The sequence below is a fragment of the Pipra filicauda genome, unplaced genomic scaffold, assembly GCF_003945595.2.
Source record: "Pipra filicauda isolate LSUMZ 115617 unplaced genomic scaffold, ASM394559v2 scaffold377_size797966_pilon, whole genome shotgun sequence".
Lineage (NCBI taxonomy): Eukaryota > Metazoa > Chordata > Aves > Passeriformes > Pipridae > Pipra > Pipra filicauda.
The window spans coordinates 350,058-368,570 of record NW_024104506.1 but is presented as its reverse complement, the minus strand read 5'-3'; the positions used below and the strand labels follow the sequence as shown (position 1 = coordinate 368,570).

Genomic DNA, 18,513 nt, shown 5'->3' with positions numbered 1-18,513 from the left:
AGGAGGGAATCTGATGAATCTGTGGAGTCCCTGAGCCACTGGCAGGATGTTTGGCACAGGACAGAGCCTTGCTGATCAGCCTGGATTGGTTTTAACTTGCTATTTAAACAGATTACTTTATGCAGCTGTCTGGATATTTCTACCGAAGATTCCCATGGATTGCCACTATGGCAGGTTTCAAGAGTGTTAAATTTACATGAAGGGAAAAATATATGTAATTGAGACATATAATGAGCACTGTCCTTTTAAATGTCTTCCCATTCTTGTTATTTACGGGTCCTTTAAATCAAGAGTTGCTGCCCTTAATTATGTAATCCATAATTGTTGGCCTCAGCCTAATATTATGTTAGTGAAACCAAGAGTGACATGAAAGAAAGCTGCATGTAACCAATGTGCTGCTTGGCAAGCAGGGACAGCCTGATGAGAAATCCTTCTGGGAGAAAAATCATGTCAGGGACTGAAATACAGCCTTCTTTTTTCTTCTTCTTCTTGCCCCCCCCCCCCCCCCAACAGAAGGTATCAAAACTGAGCCTGTTGAAAAGGACAACATCTCCCTCATGTTCCTTTTCTGATCTCTGTGTAGCCCCAGGTGCTAATCAACCTGTCAGTCTCTAATTGCAGAACAGCAGTGTCAGGCAGGAGAGAGCCCTGCTAACTGCCTGGGAGCTGGGCAAGGGCACAGAATCTCCTCACTGTGCCCAGCAGTGGCAGCAAAAGGGCTATGTCAGGGTGGGCTTGGGCGCTAGGGGGTGGGTCTGGTGGGCTCCTGAGCATTCCTGAGCATTCCCAAGCCCAGGGAAGTGTCTGCTCAGGGCTGGCTTGTGAGAGGTGGAACAGCTCACAGTGCCCTGCCCATCCTCGCTGCGTGGGTGCTCCCAACATCCTTTATTCCATGGCACTGTTCCAACCCTTCTGGTCCCTGCTAGTTGCTCCTTGCAGAGCGTGGTGGTCGCTGCAGCACAACTGGGGAGTTGGGGATCCACGTCTTTCCGACGCAGCAGCAGCAGAGCTGACCCTGTGCTGTCACAGTCAGGAGTAGCCCTGGGACTGTGTGTGTCAACTGCAGGCTCGAGGGAGCATGAAACACTCATCCAACCCAGATCTGGGTGACCTTCTGCTCCCATTACTGCTCACAAAGGAGCTCTGCTGTGACTGCACGGAGAAGAGAGGAGTCAGCTTTCTGTCGGCTGCCCTTTGGATGCAGCAGGATGTGCAGGGAGGATGTGTCAGGATGTGCACTGAAAACCCTTGGTGCAGCTGGGGAGGGCTGAGGGTTTCGTTAGAGGCTTATGGGACATAACTCAGGTTGGACAAGGCCTCAGGAAGTCAGCCACTCTCCTCTTGGCCATTCTGCTGCTGTGCTCGGCTGAAGTCAGTAGAAATCTGCCTGTTCAGTGGAACTAAAAGTTCAGCCTCTTCCTTTTTTTGCAGGGTTTCTCCTAATTTACATAAGGATATTGATGATCCAGCTTCTCTAGGAGTTGGAAGAAAATTGAAAAGAAAAAGGAAATTTTTTCCTAGTTCAGTACAGGATTGGAGGGATCCAGGGCTGGGACTGGGAGAGGCATTTGGGAAAGCCTGCCTGGAGTCAGGCCCATGGATGAAGGTGTGCTGGGGGAGCCACAGTGGCAGTAGAGCTGAAAAACCAACATGTCCCTTCTTGCTCCCATCCTGCAACTGACACCTGAGCCCCCAGAAGGGACACCCCCCCTGAAGGGGACAGTTGGTGCTGTTCAGAGGTGTAGAACTGTCAGGAAAAGAACAGCCTTTCAAGGTTCAGTGGTTCTGCTGGGAGGCTCTGGCTGGTGAATTGGCACAGCAGCCGGGGCTGGAGGAGCAGGCAGGGCTCTGGACATGCTGCTCGTGGCCAGCCATGTGCTAGTCCCAAAGTATTTGCAATATGTATTTTCCAATTTGCTAACCCAGCATGGGAAATCAGCTATTTCTAGCCTATAGACTGTATATATAAATTGTTTTCCCAACATAAGAAATGGTATACAAATCCCATCATTTCAGATCCGAATGTTTTGGGGTTATGTAGCTTGCAGGGACTACCCAGTTTGGATTCAGCTAGTCAAGTAGAAGTGCTTACAGAGTCCTCTGTGTGTCCTCAGGCTTCAGATGCTACCACAGGAGTAAAAGACAAAACTGGCTTTCTATTTTTAGCAGCCAGCCTCTCCTAAGCTCGCCCCCTCTCCTAAAGCTCCCATCCATAGGCTTGTGGGAATCTTCTTCATAGAAGCTCGTGTTTAGCCAGGAAAGCCCATAATTTCTGGAGCCAGTGTGTATTCTTCAGAGACTTCTTGTTCGAGGGCTTGTGCCCACCTGAGCTGTGGCAGCAGCACACGGGTCCCTGGGTTCTGGGCAGGAGGTGTCAGCATCCTGCTGAGACACCATGTGATGCACATGTGATGTGATGCACAGCCCATCCCTCCGGGGAGTGACCCTCTGTGTCCCTGGGAAGTTAACCCTCATTAAACCTTGGGATACCACAGCCAGAGAAGTGAGACTGAGAGGAGGATAAACCCCTGGCTAGTCTGTGCTGCAGGATGGTGATGCAGTGACTTAATGAAGTTGCTGTTGTCACAGGGCCCAGGGACACAGGCGGTCGCTTCCAATCAATGCTGAGAGGTTAATTACACATTTACCTGAGCAGCAGTCTGAAATCCTCACCAAGAAAGGAGGAGTGGGGGTGACTCTTGGCTGCTTTGGCACCTGCAGCTGTGAGCAGCACCAGAAGCATGTGTCTATCTAGATCCCCCCCATAGCTGGCTGAACCTTTACAAGCTGTTTGCTGAGATTTTGGGATGGTCTTGTCCCAGAAATCGGTTCCAGTTTGGCGTCAAAGCCAGAACTGCAGTAGTTTAAGAGCCAAAAAGACAAAAAAAAAGCTCTTCTTTTACTTGCTCCTGAATTCTGCTCCTTACCTTTCAGCTGGAGTCATCCCGCTTCCTTCTGCGGTGTTCCACCGAGATGCCCATAGGGCAGGTGGTGGTGAATTCACCCATTTTTAATAAATAGATTTTAATTAACTTTTTTAAAAAGTCCAGCTCATTCCAATTAGTGGAGGGTGACTGCATTTGTTCTCTCAGAGAGTGGGAGAGAGAGCTCTGTGTTTTCAAGACCATCTGCTCGTGAATCCTTAAAAAAAAACCAGAGAGGAAAACAAGCGTTAGCCGGAGGCAGGGAAGGGTGAGGGCACTCCAGCAGCCAGCCAGGGAGGCCTGGCCAGCTGGGAGGGCCCGAGGCTGCCAGAGGGGCTGGGGTGGTCCTGACAGGTTTTTGGAGATGGGGAGCTCTAATGAGCTATGGGAGAAAGGACTGTCATTGCCTGGGTGAGTGGGAAGAGAAGCAACACTCCAGAGGGGTGAGTTCTGGCAGCGTCATGGGTGGGGAACTGATAGCTCAGTGTTGATGGCTTTGAGATTTGAGATGGCTGGCCTGACATTTCAGGACCAAAAAGGCTTTGGGATGCTGTTTTAAAGGGGGAAGGTGCAGGGGATTGGTTACCCTGAATACGAAGTGGCTGTGCTGGGCAGCAGGAAAGGGCTTTGGTTGCCTGATGCCACCAGCACCTGCAGCGAGATTAGGGTCTGGGGGTACCTGGAGAGAGGAGTGGGTAAAGTGTTTGGAGCAGCTCTTTCCCCGTTGCAATGTGAACTGCAGTGACTGTGCTTTGAGTGCCCACACTTACTTCATTTATTCTCCTTCCTTCAAAATTATTCCCTAACCCCAGTTTCTGGTCCAAAGTCAGATGGGGTGGCTTTGGGAGCTGCTGGAAGGCCAAAATCTTACTTAATGATTGCCTCTCCCCATCCTGCAAAGACAGACGTGTCCACTGCCCTGGCTGGGAGCAGTGGCTCACTCGACCTCGTTCTCTCTGCCCTCCAGGGAGACGATATCTTGGATCGCAGCTCGGAGCTGATCTACACGGGGGAAATGTCCTGGATTTACCAGCCTTATGGACGGAACCAGCAGCGAGTTTTCTTTCTCTTTGATCACCAGATGGTTCTCTGCAAGAAGGTAAGGACATGGCTAAGGGCATGCTGCAGACAGGCTTGCCAGTCCAAAGTGGTTTTTAGGGCAAGGTGGCTCTTTGCTGCACGTGCAGAAGAGGATGTGGATAGCACTTGAGGAGGGGCAATCCACATGCTCAGAATACTGATTTGTGGGATAGTGAGCATACTGGGATAGAGGGATTTTTATGCTCATAGCAAATCCAGCCTCCACTTTTTCACTTAATGCCTTTTTCTCATGTGCCCCTTGTTTGGCTTGTTGCCTCATTTCTCCTTTTAGGTTTTGGCTGCAGCATATGATCTGGGATTAGATAGCCCTAGAATTCCTGCATGAACTGCAGAGCCTGGCACTTGGGCTGGCAGCTCAGTGGCTGCATTGAGACAATGATCAGCAGCTCAGTCTGTGCGGGGTGTCTATGCTGGCACTTGGGCAGAGGCATTTTAAGCCTCATCCTGATGTCTCTGCTGTGCTGGGTTTTACAGGGCACGTCTCTGCCATGAAACCCATCAAGAAGGTAGGAAGGCAGTGCAGGATGCTGGTGTTGATGTGCTGAAGTGTTAATAGCAGCAGGTGAACTGTGTTTCAGAGCAGCTCTATGCAGCAGCAGCAGCATCACAGCTGTACTGCTGTATCCCACTAAGGTGATCCCAGCTCACTGCCATCCCAGCTGTGCTACGTGAAGGGACAGAGCACATCAGTCTCGTGTGTGACAGCCTGGGATTCAGTGACATTCAGTGCAGCCACACAGAGAACTGTGCAGGGGGAGTCCCCACGTCTGGCTTCAGTGGGAAGTGCAGACAGGGAGCTGTGCTCCTGTTACAGCCTCAGGGCTCAGGACAGGCTGAGCCAGCCCCACTCCATGTGCCAGGGCCCTGGCACTGCAGGAAGCAGCGAGGGAGGAGGCGTGGGAGGCTCCTGACTCACCGCGGCATCACTGCCTGCTCGCGGCCTGTGCAGTGCAGTGGGTGGCACTTTCTTCTCCTGAGTCATGGTTGACTGAAATTTTGCCTTCTGGAATGCATGTGCTTGTTTTTCCCCTCCTCACCGCTGTGCCTTTTACTCCTGGCCTGGCTCTGCACAAAAATAACCACAGAGCAACAATAACCAGGTCCGAGGGTCAGAGCTGGCATAATGAGTCTGGAGGTGCACAGCTGGTTTCAGTTTTAATCTTGACCTCCCACACTTTGATTGTGACCCGAATTGCCAATTCACAAGGCAGCATCCAGCTTGGCATCCAGACACTGGATCTGGTCCAGAGAGGTATCGAGCGCTCCTGTAACTCCGGGAAAACCATGGCTGGGATTTCCGTGGTCATCAGCATGTGTGGAGAGTGTTCAGCAATTCGCAGTGGGCTGTGGGAGCCTGGCAGGTTCCAGCAGTATGCAAACAGCACTAGTGGGACACTGCCCTCCTCCTTTCTGCACGCAGAAGGCCCTTTGAGGGACGTGGTGCTGCAGGAGGTGCTGCACAGGGAAACACCCGGCAGATTAGAACGTGGGGCCTGGGCCTTCCTGGAAGAGAGACTGTGCCAGGATCTGGCAGCCCTGCTGCCACCAGCCAAGGTCTTTGGGACAGTGTGTGTGCCCTGAGCTTTGGGGTGACAGGGCAGAGGGTGGGAACTCCTGTGGTGACCCCGATGTCATGGGCACGGAGCTCAGACCTCGCTGTAGGTTCTTCTTCTGCATCCCTTTTTTCCAGCAGCAAACTGCAGTCACTTTTCAGTGTTGGGGCAGGAGGGGAGATAAGGTTACAGCTGTACTCCCCCGTGATAATGCTTTCCTTGAACTTTATTGAGAATAATTGTCCGTATGGGTCCAGAGGAGTGTTAGCTCACATTTTGGGATCATGAATCCCATATAAAATAAATCTGAATGATTTGTAGCCTATGTTGCCTTCACCCTTGTGTCAGGCTTTGCTGCACAGATCCCAACAGGCAGGATGACCTCTGCTTTAGAGCCAGAGCACTGTGTCTTGGGGCTTTTTTAATGAGGCACCATTTACCTCATGGTGTGGGAAGTTGGAGCTTTGAAATTATCCTCTGAGGGATATGAAATATGACCCACATCCTCCAGAGCAGCTTTGGTACCACTTAGGACGGCACATCTCAGTGAATCTTCCTCTTCAGAAGATTTTCTGCATTTGTGGTTTTTTTCAGATATAATAAATCAGTAGGTATGATACATCCTTCATCATGACACAATCTATATGAGAATACTTTTTTTTAAATTATAGTGGTTGAATTTTATCTCTTTATCGGTCAAAAGAGATTTTTAATAGAAATAAGGAACTAAAACTAATTCCTTATTTAAATATGCCACAGATGCTTCAGTTTGATGAGGTTTGCTAGATATCCTGAGAGGCTCTAGAAGACAAGCACATATTTCAATAAGATCCCCCACTCCTCCAGATCTTCCTTGCAGTTACCTGCACATCATCCTCACCTTCATTACCTATGGTCTCCTTGGCAGATGTTTGCAGCTGCAACAGCTCTGTGCTCTTGCATCCCCTGGGAATGCACATGGATCCCATGGTTGCAAAGAGTGATTCATGAGTTCCTGATGGAACACAGTTCTGTATCCTAAGCTCTGTGACAGTTTTGGATGTTGGTATTCTCTGTCCTTCCCTTTGAACTCCATTATCTCCGAACGTGGTTCCACAGTGGGCTCATAGTGCACAGGCTGGCAGGTTCCTGCTCACGGTTTGTGCAGTGGAAGATGAGGAAATCTTACGTGGCAAACCTGGCTGGAATCAGCGTCCCTCCTGTAGGCCAGGGTGAGGTGTTGGTGTTTGCTGATATACCAGTAGTCCAGGAAGATGGAATATGAATTCCTGCACTATATGGAAGAGAGCCAGTGAAAGTCAGTTTTTCTTTTGCTGCAGAAATTTGGGCAGCATTCTGGTCCCAGCCCTCCAGAGTGCTGGGTGTCAGTCCCAGGAGAACCCACTGTGACTCTCGCTGTGTTTCTACTGCTGCTGGTCCCCTGGGTGGCTGTACTGCTCTGCACTGCTGGATTGCTGCTGCACTCAAGCAGAGTGATAAAAAATTCTTTCTGTAGCCAAGGTAACAACTCATTCTGTGCCCCTTATTTCAGGTGGGTGCTCTGTGCAAAGTGACGTGTCCCCCACCCTCATGGAAGTTTGGGTTTCTTCACAGCAGTTTTGCTGTCAGTGAACAGCAAAGATTGCTCTGGTTCAACCTCTTGGTGTCCTCTCTGTGGCTACATGGACAAGGCACAGTACACATTCTCAAAAACCATCTTGTTTGTACCATTCTCCTGCTGGCTTGGGTTTGGTCCAGCGGCTCCAGCGGCAGCTGGCCCAGGAAGGTTTCATCTCCTGTTGTGTGCTACCAGAATTTACCATGTTTCTTTTCCCACTGATCCGTCCACTGTTGCCTGTGTCTAAGGGACATGGTCTGTTGGCTGTGGAGGTATTTCCAGCGTCCAGCTACTGCTTTCAGCAGCAGGTAACATATTTCCAAATAACCCCATCTGCTTTGCTCATGCCCTGCTTTCCAGAGACTTTGCCATCCCTTTCTGCTGTTGTCTAAGAATGTTTCAAGGTTATGGAGCCTTTTTTTTGTTGGACACTTGGCCAAGACATTCTGTGAGGGAGGATAACTCTCATGTGATTCTTCCTGACATTGTCACCTGGTTGTTCCCTGCCTGATACACCTGCAAGCCCATCAGTAGTGCCAACTCAGCCCTCTGACAGCCAGGAGCTTGCTGATCAGCATTCATTGTGTTTATTGGTTGTTCCCAAATATTTCAAGCAAGGCTTCAGCATCTGCCTGGCCTTTGGAAATCGTGGTTGTCCACAGATCCCTGCAGGTTGGGACCATGCCTTGTATCCCACTGCTCTCTGGTCTCATACAGGTGGGTGGATTGGGCTGAGAGCTGCCGGTGGGAGCAGCTCCTTGAACCTGAACGTCCTTGTTGTCTTCCCACTGGCTGTGTGTCCTAGGAGTTTTCCAAGGGCTTTTGCAGTGTGAGCTGATCCAAGGTTTGTCCTTTCAAAGCAGTTGGTGACAGTTTGTTTGGGTGTGAAGATCCAGGTATTGGTGTGGTCATTGACGTGACTGTGTTGAACTCTCTGTGTCAATGTGACTGTCATAAACTGGTCATTAATATAGTTCAGCTGTCAGGAGAGGAGTAGTGGCACTGGTGGGATCCAGTGGCCAAGCTCAGCCCCTTCCCTGGCTGCCTAAGATCTACTGCGTCTGGCAGAATTCCCAAACACATTTCCATGAGCACCATGAGCATAGGTCTTCAGAGACCTGGGTTGTGAAGATGTGTAATTACCAAGGGCTGCATTCAACTGTGCTTGGTAGGTGTTATTTCCACCAGTGGGGGTATCTTTAGGTCTTTCTTCCAAGCAGGAAACCTGCACTAAGATTTCTAAGGGCTGCATGCAGCATGCACCGTGGCAGGCAGCTCTCACTGCTGGCAAACATCTTGCAAAGCAACTTGTGTGGGATAATTTTAACAAAAGCTGTTTCTGAGCTTTACAGATAAATCTCTTTGGTTTAGATTTGGCCATCAGAGACAGCGCTGGTCACTTCCTAACATCACCACTGGATTATTTCCTGGTGCCAGGAAGTGAGGAGTTTAATTAGATGAAATGGCCATGTCAACTATTTCAGTCTTCAATAAACTGAATGCTGAAATACCAGTTTGTATGCCACAGTTTCTGATCCAGAGCCTCTGGGAGAACTCAGGATTCAGGTTTTCTTTGCAAAGCCAGGTAACTTTCAGCTGTTGGATTAATGTCAAAGTCTCCCAATGAATTTTCTGTCCCTGTCTCCTGAACCAGAGGGTGGGACATTGCCATGTGCCTGAGGACAAAGTGGTGGCTTCTCCGAAGCGACTGTTGATTGGATGCCCTAATGCAGAGTTGCCTTTTGGGAAGGCAGAAGGGAATACACTGAGCAGGAAGCAAGCACTGGCCTCACTGCGCCTTGCCCTATGTGTATAATAGGAGAGGAATGCATATTCCAGCATGCTGACCATAATTACCAAGAAATGAAGGCAATCCTGGATGATGGCAGCATTAAAAGATGTTGCCTTAAAGGCACAGGGTCCACTTTCCTCATCACCCTGAAGTTGAGAGAGTTTGACACAGAGATGCTTTAGATTTGCAAATCATGGTACTTAACATCCAGGCCTGTGACACACAGCATTAATTGTGATCACAGCCTGTTACGTTGGGGATGCTGGAGGCACTCAGTAGAGGAGGATCTTCCCTTATCTGTTCTGGCTGATAGTTTGGATTCCCCCAATGGGCTCCAGGGCGCTGTGGCATTGGGCTGGGAATGACAGCATGAAGTGTGAAGGGTTAACTGAGTTTCTGCACCAAATTCCACTTCTCCTTCCTCAATAGCCAAGCAGTCCTTGATGGGGCTCCGTGGTTGGTGTTTTCTGACAGTGCAGAAAGATCAGTGACTGCATGAAACACATTTAGTTTTCATTTGTGCTTTTTATGTGTCTCTTGTAATCAAGAGGCAACGCAGGCTCCAGCTTGTGGTTTATTGCTATTGCTGTCTTCCCTTAAGCTCCCTGAGCAAAGCAGGTTGGATGAGAAGCAAAATGAGACCAGTTTAATAGCAGTAGCCAGACAGCCAGCCAGAAATAGCTGTGCTACAGGAGATGGAGTAAATAAAATAATCCTGTCAGCCTCCATTGCAGTTCAGGTTTCCAAGTGGTAAGATAAAAGAGACATTGCTGAGCCCTTTTAGTGTAAGAAGGTCTAGTTCCCATATCACTTCTGCTGGAATCACTGAAGTAATCTCTGCACCAAAACAACGGCCCTGCTTTTATTACAGGCTAACCAGGTCTCACAGGACCAGCCCAAAATCTTGTTTGCAAACACAGAGCAGCCCTGGGACAATTCTTACTACTCTGAAGTGGTTTTCTGACCCACAAAGAGCACTCTTTGACTTCTGCAGCACCACCCATCCCTTCTCTTTTTCTCCCAGTAACACAGATCTCCCCAAAATGCCCTGTTTTGGGTCAGGCCTGGGCCCAGCCTGCAGCAGAGTGGGCAAATGGGTCAGGCTCAGGAGAGCTGCTGAAACCAGCAGCTCAGGAGAGACTCGGTGCTGCCCTGACAGGCAGGGCCTGCTGCTGCTGGACCTGGTGAGATTGCTGGTGATTCCTGGGGCTGTCCTGAGCAGGGCCAGGAGCTGGACCTCGATGATCCTGTGGGTCCCTTCCAACTCAAGATATTTTATGATTCTATGAGATAGGCATGGAGGTGACCAAAGAGAACACACTGGCTTGGTCACAGCCCCAGAACAAAGTGTGAAATGAAGTTTTTAGAGACCAATGTTTCCACAGCCCCACTGCCAGACCCCTGTGCTCATGCCCAGATGATCAGTCAGTGCTGTCTGCAGGCAAGAGGTTTTTGTGGGTCCTTAGAGCATAGCAGGGAAGTTGGATCCTCCTGTCCAGCAGAGAGCTAGACATCCTCCTATTTCCAGCAGAGAGCTGGACATGAAGGCAAGTCCAGCAATTGATGGGATATAGTTTAAAATCAGTTATGAAACAGTCCTTCAGCTTTCAGACCGGTGTGCTCAGGGAAAGAAAACATTCCTTTTGACAGCCCAGAGCCCGGAGTGCCCGGTGACCCTCGGGCAGGGCTGTACAGGTGCCAGCCACGTGCCCTCGCACGGCTGCACAGGAGGGTTCGTGCTGAGGGGCTGCACTGACCTGAGCCAGCACCTGCCACACTTGCTGGTGATCCACTGGCTCTGAGGGAGCAGAGAGGGAAGAGTGGGAGCCAGAGGGATCCAGAGGAGACAGTGGGAGGAGGGCAAGGGAAGGCTTTAAGTTGTTAGTTGCTAATTCAGTGTTAAAATCCAAAAAGGGCTGAATTAAGAGTCCTTCACAGTCTGTGTTGCTTGGCTGGACAGGGATCAGGTGTCTCTCCTGTGGTCATACAGATTTGCAGGATGCTCTGCAATATACTCTGTGCCTAATTTTTCACTCCCATAATTGCAGTGGGTGTAAATTTGGTCCACAAACAAAACCTCCAGAGCTGAAAATCTACCCCTCTTCCTGCTGTGGCTTTTCATCAGCACAATTTGAAGCCCCTGAGAGCAAGTTGGAAAGACCAGAAGAGCCGAGTGATGTGGGTGCAGAAGGGTTTCCCATCTCTTCCTGCTATTGGTTCTTTGGAAAGGCACTCGCCCTCACCCCGCAGCTTCGCAGCCAAAGTGATTGGGCTCAGGGTGGAACAAGGCATCAAAATGCCACTGATGTTCCACTAAATACATGGAACCAAAACAGCATTTCCACATAAATGCTTTCAGCTCCAATCCTCCCCCTCTCGGATCCCACACTGCAGCTCCATGGAGCTGGCGAGGATGAATCAAACGTCTCTTCCCAAACTCAGGAGACAGACAGTGCTGAATAATTTGGCTGGAGTCTGCCGACCTCCCCAGCACAGCTGTCCTTGTGCAAGAGGAGTTATGTAAACTGAGAGAGGTTTAGGCTCCCCTGGGAGGCTCTTTGGCCCGTCCCAGGAGGTTTGTTGGGGGTGGTGTTGGGGAGGTGGTGTTACATCCCCCTGTTCCTAATACAGTCCATCCCTCACCACATTTCAGGCTGTGCTGTGCAGGCCCCATCTCCCTGCTCCTACAGGCTGGCTCAGTCCCAGCTGCTGTGTCTGACAAGCTGATACCAGGGCTCACAGCCTCTGGCCTCCAAACACTTAGCAGGGCTTAGATTTGTTTTCTGGTATCAAGAATATTTAGGACAAAACCATTCACAAGGGTTCATTGAGTCTTTGGTTCTCATTTGGACCGAGGAAGGGCCTGGTTGGATGATGCACTCACAGCTCTGGGCTGGTCGATGAGATCCGTGTGTCACTGCCTCATCTCAAACTCAGCCCACAGGAGGGTTAAGGTACATGAACAAATGCTACAGAAAGCTGCCCCCTTGGTATTCATGAAAAGCAGACTGGGCTGCTTTCATCAAAGGGTGTCCTTAAGGTAAATTAGATTTTAAAAATGTAGGCTCCAAATACTTTTTTAAAAAGCCAAAGGACGTTGAAAGCCCTTATGACTAAAGATACCCAAAGACATGGCGAAGTGGCAGTGTGCCATGCTCTCATTGCTTACGGCAGGCTGGGCAGAGTGAAGATAGAGAGCAAGCAGGCAGGAAAATCAGGACAAATTTCAAGAGTACACTAAAAAACCCTGCTCACTCCCTCTGCTCTACAGGCACTGCCCAGGCCAGCAAGAAATCATCAGAGAGGGGTCTGAGCCCCACACCTCAGTGCAAAAGGCAACTCAGCCTTTTCCAAACTTCTGCCTTTCCCAAATCGTGGGTTCGTGTTTGGGTGCAGTTGTTATGGACCCTGGTTTAGTCTTTGCCCAATTTCAGCATCAACCGTTCACTGTTCATCAACTCTTCCAGTGTCAGCTGTTCACCAAGGGGTGGCACTTGGCTGTAGTGGCATCTCTCCAGCCTCATCCTCGGCTGCCCATTCTCCAGTGGTCTCTCTGCCTCGCTGGGCTCTGCCAGCTCTGATCCCGAAGCGTGGATAAGGCTGAGCTGTTCTTACGTGGCTCTGAGCTGTTAGAGATCCACCATCAGAGGCTGCCAGTGTGTCTCTCACCAATTACTTACAGCTCCTTGTTGCTCTGTACAATAAGCAAATGTCATTATCCCCTGGTAGAGCTGGGGAAGGGCTGAGGGAGAAATGTCACTTCACCCCGAGGCCCCCAGCCAACCCCTGCCAGCCCTGGGGGCTGCACTCACACAGCCTGGCTGATCCCTGTGCTCAGAGCACATCACCCCTCCCCAGGTCAGTTTGAACCTCCTTTGCCATTGGAATATGCAGGGGTTTGGTAACCAGGAGGACCAATAACCTACATATGCAATGAGAACCTTGTCATGGATTATTCTGTGGTTGGCATCTCCTCGCCTGTCAGCTCATAAGAGGGATCTAATGACTCACGGCTGCAAATGGCTCTCCCTCCATTTGTGTTTCTCAAATGATTTGTTTTACGCGTGAGAAGTCGAGTGTGACCCAGCACAGAATAAACCACAGCCCTTGAAAAAATGCACCATCCTAAAATCACAGCCCTTGCTTAAGGCCTCCCCATCCACCCTTGCACCAAGCAATTAATAGGAGGAATGGATGCTGCATGCGGAGCTCGTGGGAAAGAGTGACTGGGACCAGGGCAGGGCCTCGCCTGTGCCCTCTGACAGGGGGTAATTTCCTCCTTATGTGCCCTGTGCTACTTAAACCCTTTAATAGCTTTCAGCTCTGATGTCACATTGCACAAGTGACTGCAGGTTGCTCTCTTTGTGATGAATGTTCTTTCTCCTGCAGAGGTGTGACTCGTACGGGGTCTTGCACACCCACAGCGTGCAAAGGCTGTGCCTGGCTTGGGCAGCTGTGGCAGAAAAATGTGATGGACTAAAGCTAGAGAGCAGGAGGAAGCAGTACTGAAGACAAGTAGAAGTCAATGCAATAGTAAGAGCCACTGAACACTCTGATTTACGGGTGCAGTCCTTTCTGCAGGTACCTATATCCACTTCAATAAGTGTGTAATTCATTGTGGAAGCCACATCCCAGATTCAGATCTCCAAGTTTTCCAGCAGAGCTCCACCTTGGTTTCCTTCTGATGGTCACAAAGCAGATTTTTTTCTTCTGAAGTGACCTCCCCCCCTTCAGAGAGGGGCAGGGTGTGGGAGCAGGAGGGAATGGCCCAGGCAGGTCCCACAGGCAGGTCCAGCCCCGAGCTCAGCACAAGCTGCTCGAGCTGCAAACACCAACACAGCCCTCGGAGAGCAGAACTGAGGGGGGGGGGGAGCTTACATAATATGTCAGAACTTTGTTTTGTGCTCCCATCAAACACCACTTTTTTTGGCTTCATCTTTTCCTTGTGAATCCTTAGTACAGATTACGTGAACAGACTGCAGAGCATTATTCAGTAGAGCTTAATTAACCTCAGTGAGGGAAAGAAAAGGAAATCATAGAAGCTGTAGGGTAAAAACAGATCATATTTAGACAAATAAGTGCAAATGACCCAAATGCATCAATTGCCTTCAGAGCCAGGCAAGGCAGTCTGGATGCTCTGCAGAGACTGCAGGTCTGTGTCGCTGCAGCTCCTGCTGCCTTGGGGCTCTCCCACACCGCCCCTCCAGTCCGTGTAATCCCACCTGCTCTCACCCATCCCTCCTCCATCTGTCACCTTCCTCTCAGACACCATCAAAATGCAGAGCTGGGAAGGACCCCAAGAGATCAGCTATTCCCTTCGCAGGATTAAGTATACTCAGATCATCTCTGATGGATGTTTTTCTAACCTTCTTTTGAAAATCCCCCAGGAATGCCATCCCAAGACTTCCCTATTTTGTCTGTTCTAGAGTTTAACTACTCTTATAGCTAGAAAGATTTTTGTCCCAAGATTCTAATGCTGTTCTCCCTGGTGGTAAATTGAGCCAAACCACAATCAAAATGGAGAATAATTGATCACCAGGCTCCGTAGAAGAGCAGCAGCTTTCACCTACTGGAATACTAACAGCACATTCCTTTTTAGTTATTAGTTATTATCTTTCTAGATTAAACAACTCCATTTCTGTGTCCTTTCCCCACTGATGAGGTGTTGAGAGTCCTTTTTTTGGTCTTTTTTTGTCTTTTTATGTTTTCTTGCTCTTGCCTGATTTAACTACAAGAAATAATTTCGTGTGACATTCAGAACTGGGCAGTGCAAACCAGCCAGTCGTCATGCTGACTGAACTGTGGGCAGGATAACAGGCAATACCATACTAATACAGCCAGCATGTACATGAAGGTACATTTTAGAGCTTAATTATTTCTTCTTAATATGTTATCCCTGGTATAATCAGGAGCAGGAGCAGCAGCCTGCCCAGCTGCCATTTCTATGCCCCACAAAGCCAGAGCTCCTTTCCACAGTGTGGCTGCTTCCATAGCAGATGAATCTCATTTTGTGTGTACTGTCTGCTCTGTTCTCCTGCCATGCAGCTCTTACACTGGGCTGGTTGAACGATCCATTTTGCTCCTCGGCCACACAGCTACTTTCCTTTATCTTCTGTTTGCTTGTTTGTCTCCACGGACGTGCTGGGAGAAAGGATAGTCCTGTGCTGGACAAAACAGTGTGAGGAGCACCGGGATCATTTCTCAGCACTGCTCCAGGTTCCTGGCTGCACATGGCAGAGAGCACACAAGCAGCATCATTTCATGGCCTGTGTGTTCCCTGAATTCCTATTCTCTTGTGTACATGCATAAAAAGCTCCTTAAAACAAGTCTTTGGCCTTGTTTGCTGTCTCTCACATAGCCCAGATGAATACCTAAATTTTATTGAACTCAATTACAGTGTAAGCCATTTGAAGAGGCTCATGGTTCACTAAGGAGCTAAGTAATATCTGTTATTCTTTAAGAGCTGTAGGAACATAAGTGGTAAAATATCCATGGATCAAATAATTATTATGCATCCCGTACTATGGGTATTAAAATTTAGTCAGTTGGGAAATAATATCCATTTATCGAGTGGCAAGGAGAAGGAGAAGTGATAATAGAAATGCCCAGATATTAAAAATTACATTATCCAGTTACAGTTGTTAATCTGCTCTATGGACTGAACTTTCTGGAACCAGGTATGTACAAAGTGTCTTCCATGAGCAGGCATGTGCTGCTCACGGAGATGATTATGTGCTCCACCACTCAGGGAGAAGTAAAGGGTCTCTTATAAATTCAGGGTACCACTGCTGGAGTTTGTGGTCAGTGAGTGAGGAATGTCCTTCTTTGTGGAAGTAGGAAGAAAATGCGCTGTGGGGTATCGGGAGGGTGATGGGAGAAGAGATGATCCATTTCTTCTAGAGTCATTATTGAGCCTTCTCCTCCAATGGCAGTAAAGTGGCAGACAAGAGCTTTGTGCTTGTTGTCTTTCCCTCCTTTCCCCTGTGCTTGCTCAGCGCTCAAGGGCAAACCACAGCGTTTCTTCCTCGCGGTCTCTGCAGGCTCAGCAGCTGAACTATTGCATTTCACCAACCATAATATTCTGTGGGGCCATTTTTTTTCCAGAAGCCCTTGCAGGATTCCGGTATCTCCTCACTGCTCCTGCAGTACCTCCCAGGCAGCGCCGTTACCTTCACATCCAGTGCTCAGCAGCACCTGCGGAGCTCAGGAGCCTTGGAGATGCTCTGCAAGAGCCTCAGCCTGGGAGAGGAAACGTATGGAGCAGCTCAGGCAGACACCTCCAAACCCAGGGACTGTCCTCTGCGCAAAGCTGTTAAAGCATTCACTTGGCATTAGCTGTTAAAAATAGCTCATAATGTTTTCTGAGTCAAAATCAGAGAGATAAAAGGGGAAAAATGTATTGAGTGTGTGTAGGGAAAAGGCCAACACACAGAGCCTGATGAGAAGGAAGATTGTGATTCTTTATTCTTGTAATACCTTCATGAACAAATCTACACAATCATGAGAGTTGCCTGGAAAAGTTCTGTGGATTCCTCTTCACCCGTGCCATCACGAGCATGGTCTGTTCAGGTGGTGTTCTGCAAGTCCTCAGGATCAGTGGGAAGGAGAGTGGCTGTTGTACAGCTAATTTAAGGAGCACATCTTGGTTCCTGTGAGATTTGGGATCAGGTTTTTTTGAGAGTGTGGTGGAGATAAATGTTATTTCTACAGATGAGCCCCAGACTCACATTAAACACAGTGTGTGGTATCGATTGGATTGATCAGGTCCTGTGTGACGCTTACAGCCTTTCCCAGGCACAGAGGGAAAGAAGCAATTTCCCAAGTTAGGACAAAACAGAAAAGATATTCTGTTGCCTATTCAGCCTGAAATACCTTTTTTTGTGTATTGGACAGCATCACTGCTCAGAGCCTGCACTAGAGGAAGGTGTTTCTACTAGAGATTTGTTAATGGAATTTCCCCCCTGCCCAGAACATTCCAGGGGAAGGAGTCAGGATCTAAAGCTTCTCGCCAGTGCCCTGTCTAATGAGAATTAATACTGTCTGGCAGATCCATGAGCAAGGTGCAAGTTTGCTAAATAAATTATGGTGTAGAGTTTATTTTTCAAGATTAATTTTTTTAAAGTTATACCTACTGCCTATCTTTAAAAAACCTCGCTGCTAAATATTGAGTAAATAAATGCTGTACATTGATTTAATTTTTCTTCTTAAATGAATCCTTTGACATACTTTCATCTTTATATTTATCTTTATCTCAAAAATCCAAAGGTACTTAGGTTAAATATTGGCTTTTGAGAGTGGTTAGAGGAGGGAAATCTTGATTGTGTGTTGCTGAGTTTGGTGTTCTAAATATGTGTGCCTTGAAACTTGAATGACTTTGTGTGGTCATGACTATAGAATTAACATTTTTTTCTGAGGATCATCTTTTGTTATCTTCTCCTGTAAAGACATAGAGATGTGGGGCCAATTCTCCTCTTAAATCAGTGTAAATCAAGAGTAGTTCTAGTAAAGGCAGTACAAAATTTACTTTTCCCTTCCTGACATAGAGAAATAAGCTGCTGCTCAACAAAAAGGAGTAGCCAACTGAGGAAGGAGATGAACATGAACAGGTTTGGTTGAAAAGGTTATAAATATCAAGGAGGGAAAAAGAAAATATTAAGCTGGATCAAGAGGTTAAATCCAAGGTGTAATGAGACAGAGATAGGTTAGGAGTGCTTTGGCCTGAGGATCGGGTTGATTTCTCACCAGTGAGCTGTGTGCGAATGGGAAATAGGTTCCAAGGAGAAAGGGCTGAGACCTGTCTCCCCTGGCTCTGGGAATGTGTTTGGAAAACTACCCAGTCTGCACTGCCAAACATGGCTGCATTCTGTTTGTACACCTGGCTGGCAGCACAGGAATTCCGTCAGGCCAGTGGCCTGTGTCTTATGGTTCTCGTCCCATGGAACAGAGCCTCCCATCATGGGAAATGATGGAAGCGTGTTTCCTACTCAGAGGCATTTCTTCATGCCCACAAGCTGAATTTTGCAGCACAAGGAGGTGTAGTTTGTTCTTCTCTGCCTGTGATCTACCCTGTTTGCAAGAAATGTGTTCACAACAGGTGAGGCTTGAAGAACCTGGCCAGGTTGCACCATTATTTCTTTGTTTTCTTCAGCTCTCCCAGGAATTTCCTGCTGAGCTCAGGCTCTATAAGCATCCTACAATCAACCCTTTCTCCTTTTGTCTCTGTAGGATCTGATAAGAAGAGATATTCTGTATTACAAAGGGCGCATAGACATGGATAAATATGAAGTGGTGGATATAGACGATGGGAGAGATGATGACTTCAATGTCAGCATGAAGAATGCCTTCAAACTTCATAACAAGGAGACTGAGGAAATGCACTTATTCTTTGCCAAGAAACTGGAGGAGAAGTTACGATGGCTTAGAGCTTTCAGAGAAGAAAGGAAGATGGTAAAAGAAGATGAAAAGATAGGTGAGGAATATGGAAATGAATCTGAAAGGAGATTGTTGGTGATGTTTAACTTAGCCCCAATGGGTGGAGAAGCTGAC

The 18,513-nt window shown here is 48.4% G+C and overlaps 1 protein-coding gene across 12 annotated transcripts in view; it reads left to right on the top strand.

Moving 5' to 3' along the window:
- The window catches only part of ARHGEF9 (Cdc42 guanine nucleotide exchange factor 9), a 186,388-nt gene that overhangs the window by 147,772 nt on the left and 20,103 nt on the right, over positions 1-18,513 (top strand). For all 12 annotated transcript variants that reach the window (XM_039384799.1, XM_039384800.1, XM_039384798.1 and 9 more), the window contains 2 exons: positions 3,892-4,023; positions 18,193-18,436. In XM_039384799.1, coding sequence (XP_039240733.1) covers positions 3,892-4,023; positions 18,193-18,436 — 376 coding nt within the window. The remainder of the gene's footprint in view (positions 1-3,891; positions 4,024-18,192; positions 18,437-18,513) is intronic.